Source organism: Palaemon carinicauda, chromosome 1 (genome assembly GCF_036898095.1).
Source record: "Palaemon carinicauda isolate YSFRI2023 chromosome 1, ASM3689809v2, whole genome shotgun sequence".
Classification (NCBI taxonomy): domain Eukaryota; kingdom Metazoa; phylum Arthropoda; class Malacostraca; order Decapoda; family Palaemonidae; genus Palaemon; species Palaemon carinicauda.
Genome location: NC_090725.1, coordinates 289,067,600 through 289,078,351, shown reverse-complemented (window position 1 = coordinate 289,078,351; position 10,752 = coordinate 289,067,600). Strand labels below are relative to the sequence as shown.

Below are 10,752 nucleotides of genomic sequence, written 5' to 3'. Positions count from 1 at the left end.
CATTGGAGGACTAGTCTGGATTCTACACAGTACCAGTAACCTACACAAACTGCATTGTGGGTTGATGAGACATTGTATGTCTTACCTTCACAGCATACTCTTTTCCATATTTTACAAAGTCAAAAGAAGATCCCTGAACCATACACAAAAGAGTGCATATTCTTTGTATAAAGGAAGGCTGAAATAATTAAAGATTATATTATTGTTTAAGCAAAATTTCTGGCAACAAAATAAGAAAAAGGTCAACAGACTAAAATTAGGGCAAATGCCCATGACCACTTGTATGATACACTGACTTTGAAAGGAAAAAGGTTTAAAAAAACAAACACTTGAGTGCCTGAACAAAATTTCCCTCACAGAGATTAAAAAATTAATGATGCAGTGGAGTGAGTAAGGCAGTTGATTTCTAGGGTAAACTTATTCCATCCCATATAAATGCAAAGACCAAGAAGATAGTTCTTGTGTTAATTTCTTAATAATGTGATACAGTATCTTCATTTCTGGCAGATAAAAGCACATGTAAAGTATTAAGGTTTGTACTCCTTTCAAAAAGCTGAGCTCAAATTATTGAATCTGAACAATTTCCCTCCAATAACTCTGGAACTTTTGGCTTTATGTCTCTTTCGTATGTAAATGATGTCACATCTTCACATTTAACATAAACAGAACCATTTTCAGATAAAGTAACTTCACTGTCACTCTGAGATTCAGTCTTCTGTTTAGGAATGGCTCCCATCTCTTGACTTAAAGGGTCATTCTCAAAAGACTCGTCTTCACTTGTTTTAGGAAGAAATGGCTCGTCTTCCTCTTTAAAAATCATTTCAAAATTGTTCTCAGGCCCTTCAGTTACAATGGAGTCTTTAACGAAACACATTTCCTGCCCTTTGTGCTTTTTCATATGCATCCGAAGAATATTTCTCTTACTATAAGATTTCCCACACAACTCGCACATAAACGGTTTTTCGCCTGTGTGCTTTCTCATATGCACTTTCACATCACCCTTTTGAGTAAATTTTCTTCCACATTCTTTACAAGAGTAGGGTTTCACACCGGCATGAATTCTCTTGTGCACATTAAGATTTCCTTTTCGACTAAAGAATTTTCCACATTCAATGCACGCATATGGCTTGTCTCCAGTATGAGTCCTCATGTGCACTTTAAGATCACATTTTTGGCAAAAAACCTTCCCACACTCTGTACAAGAGAAGGGCTTTTCACCTGTGTGGCCTTTCAAATGCACCTCAAGATTTCCTTTCCATCGAAATCCTTTTCCACACTCCTGACATATAAATGGTTTTTCTTTTGAATGAACCCTCATATGTTCCATAAGATGAATTTTTTGGTTAAAGCCTTTATTACATTCTATGCAATGAAGCAAATTATCCCCTGTATGTATTTTCATATGCAACTTCAAATTCTCTTTTCGAACAAAGTTTTTATGACATTCTGTACATGTGAAAGGTTTTTCACCAGTATGAGTTCTGAAATGTGCTATAAGATGCACTTTTCGAGTAAATCTTTTCTCGCAAATGTCACAAGCAAATGGTTTGTCTCCAGTATGAATTCGCCTATGCCTAATGAGATGCTGCTGCTGATTAAACCCAATGCCACAATCAGTACAAATGAATGGTTTTTCTCCAGCGTGAGTTCTAATATGCAAATCAAGTTCTTCACTCTCTGTAAATACCTTCTTACATTCTGTACAACGAAACACTTCCACTCCAACGTGGGTTGCCATATGTCTATTAAAATTACCTTTTTTTGTATATATCTTTCCACATTCAGTGCACACAAATTCCTCTATTGGATGTAATGCCAGCATCTTTGTAGTATCTTCTACTGGATGTACTCCCAGTATTTTAGTGGTCTCTTTCACTTGATGTAATGCCAACATGCTTACAGACTATAGTTAAACAGCTATTGTGATTACAGTATTTGATACTGTTTTGAAAGTGCTCTAGATATACACAAGAATGCTGACAGAATTATTACCTACAGTAGCATACTCCTGTACTAGCAAAGACTGTTACGGTATTTCAAAATAGTTTGGAAAGTCCGGCAATTAAATAATGTCTCTCCTGTATTGATTACTGCTGTATATCCATTTAAAAATTGAAAATTAGTAATCATCTTTAACAGAAATAATCCTCCTGTATATCATTATGAATACACAATGATGGACAAATGAATGCTGTATTGTACTTTTACATGAATTTCAATAATTCTGGGTATATAATATTAATGATTCTAAATTACAAGACTGAACATTCAAAACACATTTTACTACTGCATAACAATGTACTGTATGGTGTCTACTTTATGAATTAGTGAAAAACTTCTTCACTCAATCATACATTAGCAAGTAAAAATACCATTGATATATTCAATTTTCTATGTTATACTTATACTACTTATCAAAAGTAAAAGGTTGTTTGTAGAAAAGAAAAAATGTACTGTATACAAATAAACGGAGCACAGTACACATTCATCTACAAAATTCTTCATATATTTAGATAATGAGATTTATTGCTTAAAATCTTATTTCTTTGCTACCAAGCAAATTTATATACTGTAACTGTTAATGAATTAATAAAATAAGATTGTTCAGGTTCAATATTTGCATTGAAAACATGCATTGCAAACAACTGACATGAACTTGTAGCAGAACTTTGGCTGTAGCCAAAGTATAGAAATTCAAGTGTACAATGAAAATTACCATTTAATTAACTACCGACATTACCTTTGGATAAAGTAAACATATAAAATAAAGATGTCTCAAAGAAGGTACCAACTGCAAGTTTAGCAATACAAGGGCTAATCTATCAACTATTCACTGAAGGGTAGTGATCTGAATCCATCTTTAGTCCTTGAACTTTTCCTTTCACTAGTCTCTGTTGGGAAAAATAAGAGATATTAAATTTATATTCTTAATAATTACAAATCAGGAAACTGACAATATATTCAATGAAAAAAGAAATTAATTATTTCAATACTTACCTGAAATTCCTACGCTACTTATTCTCCAAATGGAGAGCTCAGACAAAATACAAGCAAAATAAAATTGAAAAATTCTACAAAGATAGAAGAAAAAGCTTTTGTTTGTTTCTATCAGAAAGACATATCAGGGTCTAAAGCACTTGAGTAAACAACACCTGCCCTCAGGCACCACTATCTTGATTTCTCATTCTTTTGAGTGGGGAGGCAGGTGGGCACTTACATGAATTTCAGGTGAGGACTATTGAAATATGATATTTTAATTATAAAATAAATTTTTGAATATACTTACCCGGTGAATATATAATAGCTGCAACTCTGCGGCTCGACAGACAACATACTCAAAAAACTCGCGAGCGATCGCTATGCAGGTTGCGGGTGTGCCCACCAGCGCCAACTGTCGGCCAGATACCACTCTTGTATGTAAACAAAACCTTCAATTCATCTCGTCCCGCTGCGTCTCTATTGGGGAGGAAGGGAGGGTCATTTAATTTATATGTTCACCGGGTAAGTATATTCAAAAATTTATTTTATAATTAAAATATCATTTTTAAATATTTAACTTAGCCGGTGAATATATAACAGCTGATTCACACCCAAGGAGGTGGGTAGAGACCAGAGTTAATTATGTTTACAGCGTATAAGCTAAGAGTTTTTTCATTTTGACAGTTATCAATATAACAAAATCAAAATAAATAAGTACCTGGTAAGGAAGTTGACTTAGACGATTACTCTGCCTTGTAAGTCTGTCTTCCTCACAGAGCCCACTGATCCTCTTAGGATGCTGACAGACTCCCAGGAGCTGAAGTATCAAGGGCTGCAACCCATACAACAGGACCTCATCAAACCCCTAATCTGGGCGCTCTCAAGAAATGACTTTGACCACCCGCCAAATCAACCAGGATGCGAAAGGCCTCTTAGCCTTCCGAACAACCCATAAAAACAATATTAAAAACATTTCAAGAGACAGATTAAAAGGATATGGAATTAGGGAAGTGTAGTGGTTGAGCCCTCACCCACTACTGCACTCGCTGCTACGAATGGACCCAGTGTTTAGCAGTCCTCGTAAAGAGTCTGGACATCTTTCAAGTAAAATGACGCGAACACTGACTTGCTTCTCCAAAAGGTCGCGTCCATGATACTTTGCAGAGATCTATTTTGCTTGAAGGCCACGGAAGTTGCTATAGCTCTAATCTCGTGCGTCTTAACCTTAAGCAAAGATCGGTCTTCCTCACTCAAGTGTGAATGAGCTTCTCGTATTAACAATCTGATAAAATATGACAAAGCATTCTTTGACATAGGTAAGGATGGTTTCTTAACCGAACACCATAACGCTTCAGATTTACCTCGTAAAGGCTTAGTACGAGCTAAATAGAACTTAAGAGCTCTAACGGGGCATAATACTCTCTCTAATTCGTTGCCTACGATCTCTGATAAGCTAGGAATATCAAAAGATTTAGGCCAAGGACGAGAAGGCAGTTCATTCTTGGCTAGGAAACCAAGTTGAAGAGAACAAGTGGCTTTTTCTGTCGAAAAACCGATGTTCTTGCTGAAGGCATGAAGCTCACTGACTCTTTTAGCTGAGGCCAAGCACACCAGGAAAAGAGTCTTAAGAGTGAGATCCTTCAGGGAGGCTGAATGTAAAGGCTCAAACCTGTCTGACATGAGGAATCTTAGGACCACGTCTAAATTCCATCCAGGTGTAGCCAAACGACGTTCCTTAGAGGTCTCAAAAGACTTAAGGAGATCTTGTAGATCTTTATTGTTGGAAAGATCTAAGCCTCTATGCCGGAAGACCGAAGCCAACATGCTCCTGTAGCCCTTGATCGTGGGAGCTGAAAGGGAGCGAACTCTTCTCAGGTATAAGAGAAAATCAGCGATTTGGGCTACAGAGGTACTGGACGAGGATACAGATACTGACTTGCACCAGTCTCGGAAGATTTCCCATTTCGATTGGTAAACTCTAATGGTAGAAGCTCTCCTCGCTCTTGCAATCGCACTGGCTGCCTCCTTCGAAAAGCCTCTAGCTCTTGAGAGTCTTTCGATAGTCTGAAGGCAGTCAGACGAAGAGCGTGGAGGCTTTGGTGTACCTTCTTTACGTGTGGCTGACGTAATAGGTCTACTCTTAGAGGAAGACTTCTTGGAAAGTCTACCAGCCATCGAAGTACCTCGGTGAACCATTCTCTCGCGGGTCAGAGGGGAGCAACTAACGTCAACCTTGTCCCTTCGTGAGAGGCGAATTTCTGCAGTACCTTGTTGACAATCTTGAATGGTGGGAATGCGTATAGGTCTAGGTGAGACCAATCTAGGAGAAAGGCATCTATATGTATTGCTGCTGGGTCTGGGACTGGAGAGCAATAGATTGGAAGCCTCTTGGTCATTGAGGTTGCAAAGAGGTCTATGGTGGGTTGACCCCAAGTTGCCCAAAGCCTCTTGCACACATCCTTGTGGAGGGTCCATTCGGTTGGAATTACCTGACCTTTCCGACTGAGACAATCTGCTAGAATGTTCAAGTCGCCCTGGATAAACCTCGTTACCAGGGAGATGCCTCGATCTCTTGACCAGATGAGCAGGTCCCTTGCGATCTCGTACAGTGTCAGGGAGTGGGTACCTCCTTGTTTGGAAATGTACGCCAAGGCTGTGGTGTTGTCCGAGTTGACCTCCACCACTTTGTCTCGAAGGAGACTCTCGAAGCTTATCAAGGCCAGGTGAACTGCCAAAAGCTCCTTGCCGTTGATATGCATGCTCCTCTGACTTGAGGTCCACAGACCTGAGCATTCCCGACCGTCCAGTGTCGCACCCCAACCCAAATCCGATGCGTCTGAGAAGAGAACGTGGTTTGGTTTCTGAACTGCTAGGGGAAGTCCCTCTCGTAGACTGATATTGTCTTTCCACCAATTCAGGCAAGTCTTAACTCTTTCGGAAATCGGGATCGAGACCGCCTCTAGCGTCTTGTCCTTTTTCCAGTGAAAAGCTAGATGGAATTGTAGAGGTCGGAGGTGTAGCCTTCCTAGCGAGACAAACTGCTCCAGGGATGATAGAGTTCCTACTAGACTCATCCAATTCCTGACTGAGCAACGTTCTCTCTTCAACATCCTTTGGATTACGAGCAGGGCTTGATCTATTCTGGGGGCCGACGGAAAAGCCCGAAAAACTGGACTGCGAATCTCCATCCCTAAATACAGAATAGTTTGGGATAGGATCAGCTGGGACTTTTCCAAGTTGACCAGAAGTCCCAATTCCTTGGTCAGATCTAAAGTCCAATTGAGATCCTTCAGACAGCGATGACTGGACGAGGCTCTGAGAAGCCAGTCGTCCAAATAAAGGGAAGCTCGGATACCCGATAAATGGAGGAATTTTGCCACATTCCTCATAAGCCTCGTAAACACGAGAGGAGCAGGACTTAGGCCAAAGCACAGGGCCCGAAACTGGTACACCACATTGTCGAACACAAATCTCAGAAAAGGTTGGGAATCTGAGTGAATGGGGATGTGGAAGTAAGCGTCTCTTAGGTCGAGAGAGACCATCCAGTCTCCCTTTCTGACCGCTGCTAAGACTGACTTCGTGGTTTCCATGGTGAACTTTGTCTTTGTGACAAAGACATTCAGAGCACTGACGTCTAGCACCGGTCTCCAACCTCCTGTCTTCTTCGGTACTAGGAAGAGACGGTTGTAAAACCCCGGTGATTGAAGGTCCGAGACTTTGACCACCGCTCCCTTCTCTAGCAAAAGAGACACTTCTAGTTTTAGGGCTTGTCTCTTTACTTCCTCTCGGTACCTGGGAGAGAGATCGATGGGGGACGTCGCTAGAGGAGGTTTGCGTACAAATGGGATTTTGTACCCCTCTCTGAGCAACCTCACAGACTGTTGATCTGCGCCTCTCTTCTCCCAGGCTTGCCAGAAGTTCTTGAGTCTGGCACCTACTGCTGTCTGAAGCTGCGGGCAGTCAGACTCTGCCCCGCGAGGACTTGGCTCCTTTCCTCTTTCCTCTCTTCCCTTCGGCACGAGTACTTCCCCTGCTGGGGGCTCTGCCACGAAAGGGCGGAATAAACCTGGACGCTGGAGTGTCTATCCTAGGTCTAGCAGACAAGGCAGACGAAGGGGTCCCTTTGCGAGCCGAGGACGCAACCAAGTCATGGGTGTCCTTCTGCACTAGAGACAACGCTATTTCCTTAACTAAAAGTTCAGGAAACAAGAACTTAGACAAAGGGGCAAAGAGTAGCTCAGATCGATGACAGGGCGTCACTCCTGCTGACAGAAAAGAGCACAGAGACTCTCGTTTCTTTAGGACTCCTGACGTAAACGAGGCGGAGAGCTCATTGGATCCATCGCGGATGGCCTTATCCATGCAGGACATAATGAGCAAGGAGACATCTCTATCGGCTGATGAGATTTTCCTACTCAAGGCCCCCAAACACCAGTCAAGGAAGTTGAAAACTTCAAAAGCCCTAAAGATGCCTTTAAGTAGATGGTCCAGGTCTGAGGATGACCAACTAATCTTCGAGCGTCTCATGGCTAGGCGGCGGGGAGAGTCTACAAGACTTGAGAAGTCGCCCTGGGCAGAGGCAGGAACTCCCAAGCCGAGAACTTCTCCCGTGGCATACCAGACGCTCGATCTAGACGAGAGTTTAGATGGGGGGAAGGCAAAGGCCGTCTTCCCTAAACTCCTCTTGGTTTCCAACCAATCGCCTAACAGCCGTAAAGCTCTCTTGGATGAGCGAGAGAGAACGAGTTTTGTAAAGGCTGGCATGGCAGCAGGTACGCCTAAAACAAACTCAGACGGCGGCGAACGAGGAGCCACAGAGACAAAGTGTTCAGGGAACAACTCTTTAAAAATGAGCATGACTTTTTTAAAGTCCATAGATGGCGGAACTGCTCTAGGCTCATCAATATCTGAAGGATGATCCTCAGGCTGAGGGTCAGCAACGTCCTCATCCGAAAGTTCCTCATCTGATAACTGATGAGAAACAAGCAAAGGGGTTGGCAATGCTTGACACGCAGCGTCCGCCCGCACTGGTGCATAAGTGGCGGAGCAGGACGCAGCGACCTGAAACTGCTGAACAGTCTGGGAACTGTCAACAACAACAGGTGCGTGAGGACGCACAGCGTCCACCCGAGACTGCTTAGACCGCCTGGGTTGTGCAGTCAAAACAACTCTAGGTTGCGGAGGTTGACGCACCGCGTCAAAACAAGTCAACTCTGATGGTTGGCGAACGTCCTGAACGTCACCAGGCGCATCAGCGAGTTGCCTAACGTCCACATGCGGCTGAAAATCCACACGAGACCGCATCGGGTGTGGTACAACCCCAACTGGTTGACGTGAGATGGCTACATCAACGTCAACAGGACGCACAACAGAACGCTTGGGTGGCTGAAGGCCAGGATCTCCATGAGATAAACGGCTAGGTTCAACGGAAACCTTCTCTGCGTTGTAGTCTTCCATAAGGGACGCAAGCTTAGACTGCATGTCCTGCAGTATAACCCATTTAGGGTCTACGGTAACGGGTGCGGTAACAGACGGGGTTAGCGCCTGAGACGGCACAACTTTGCCTTGCTTAGGCGGCGAGCAGTCATCCGATGACAGCAACGGGTCCGAACTGTCCCAATGACTACATCCAGGACGTTGGACCTGTCCTGAAGGGACCGACTTCCGTTTAAGAGGTCTAGAAACCTTGCTCCACGGTTTCTTGCGTGAAAAGCCTTCGGAAGACGAGGTAAAAATGGGCTCTCTCGTCTTATGGTAGGAGCGATCTTGATGAGATACGCCTGATACCATAGAGGGAACGTCTGTTCGCTGATCAAGGCCTCTCGAACCCATAAGTCGTACGACATTGCTTCTCCCCTGGGCTTGGGAGCTTGCAAGAGGTCCCGGACTAGGTGAACGACAGGCACGAACAGACGAACCCTCGGTCGCAACACTGTTCACAACACTTTGCGCACTAATCACTTTCCCACTTTCCGCCGTAGCACTATGGCACTTAAGTTCCTTCACGTCAGCCATGAGTTGATTACGGTCACTTGCTAACGCTTCAACTCTCTCCCCCAAGGCATGAATAGCACGTAACATGTCTTGCATAGACGGTTCCTGAGTGCTAGAAGGGGGGTTAGGAACAACCACTACAGGGGAAGGATTAGGTTCAGGGGCATGTGGAGAGGAAAAATCTACGGACCTAGATGAACTTCTCCTTACCCTATCTCTCTCTAGTCTACGTGCATATTTATCGTATTCGAGCCAATCGAATTCCGAAAGGCCCACGCATTCCTCACACCGATCTCCCAATTGACAGGTTTTACCCCGACAATTGGAACAAACAGTATGTGGGTCGAGAGAAGCCTTTGGAAGACGCCTATTACAGTCCCTAGCATTACACTTTCGAAATCTAGGTACTTGAGAAGGGTCAGCCATTTGGAATTAGTCAAAGAAAATTCCAAAAACAATCCAAGTCATCAACAAATAATCCGATTCAATAAAGAGTTCAAGAGTTTATGTTGAGGAAAAACACCTGCACTGCGAAAGCTCAAACCAAAATAAAGTACTTCACCAAATATGATGAGAAAACTCCAGGTTCTACAGCGAGTATGAATACGTCTTGTCGTCAACGTCGACAGAGAAGAATTGAAGGTTTTGTTTACATACAAGAGTGGTATCTGGCCGACAGTTGGCGCTGGTGGGCACACCCGCAATCTTCATAGCGATCGCTCGCGAGTTTTTTGAGTGTGTTTTCTGTCGAGCCGCAGTGTTGCAGCTATTATATATTCACCGGCTAAGTTAAATATTTAAAAACAAAAGATTACAACAGCCAGTACTCCCCAGTGGCTGAATACAAACTGACTACTCTTTGTGTTGTTTTCCACGTCACTAGCCAATAACTACTGACACATTGTTTAAATCCTAACAGCTGAATTCCAGCTGCACTGAAAACATACAGGTACCCCTATTAAATAATGAAGGTTTACATTCGCGTAGAAAAAAATACAAATTACTTGTAAAATTTGTGATTCATTCCTATACGGATACAAATCCTCGTCCTTTAAGGAGACTTATCCTTGGGAAGGAAGATTCTATAACCAACTGGCTGGTTTAAAATTCCACAATGTTGAACACTCAGACCTGAAGAGGTGCAAGTGTTGATTCCAGTCCTCTTCATACCAACCTGAGAAAATATTCTCAGGTGATAGGCTAGGTTTCTGTTTTACACAGTGTCATGGATGAACTTATACTTATAGGACATACTGTTTGAAATGTATAGACATTAAAAGTAGTTTAATTTCTATCTATCCTCCCCATTCTAGGGAGAATGGGGGCACACATCTATCTACAGAATAGAATAATAACTTGGTATGGTAGCTTACCTGCATCAGTCTGTTCCAGTGAAAAATAGCACAACTGAGGTACCCCTATGGGAGGGATAAGGAAAGATGAAAAGGGCCAGAATTTTTGCTCTCACCAAAAGCTGTTACAACAGCTATCTTAAGATGAGATGTTTTTTGTCCTGTGAGGGAGTAGGTACACTACACCACTAAGGCTCCTAGGGAGAACGTGTCAAAGAACTTGTCGGTATATTCCCTCAGGTAGTGGGCTGTGAAAGTTCTCTGGTATTTCCAGTTAACCTCCCCTTCAACACTTATGCCACTGGCAGGTTCTTGCAAAAGGCTGATGTCACAACAACCTCCTGATTTCGTGAATGTGTGCCTGTGTAGGCTCCTCGAGGCACTCCGATGACAATGGATATGCTCTCTCTATTGTTTCTTGAAGCAC

General features: G+C 43.0%; 1 protein-coding gene across 1 annotated transcript in view; it reads right to left on the bottom strand.

Moving 5' to 3' along the window:
• Positions 1–329: 329 nt before the first annotated feature.
• LOC137657671 (gastrula zinc finger protein XlCGF57.1-like) overlaps positions 330–10,752 on the bottom strand; it is a 29,199-nt gene continuing 18,776 nt past the window's right edge. Inside the window, exon 2 of the mRNA XM_068392075.1 lies at positions 330–2,891. Coding sequence (XP_068248176.1) covers positions 560–1,894 — 1,335 coding nt within the window. The 5' untranslated portion in view covers positions 1,895–2,891 and the 3' untranslated portion in view covers positions 330–559. The remainder of the gene's footprint in view (positions 2,892–10,752) is intronic.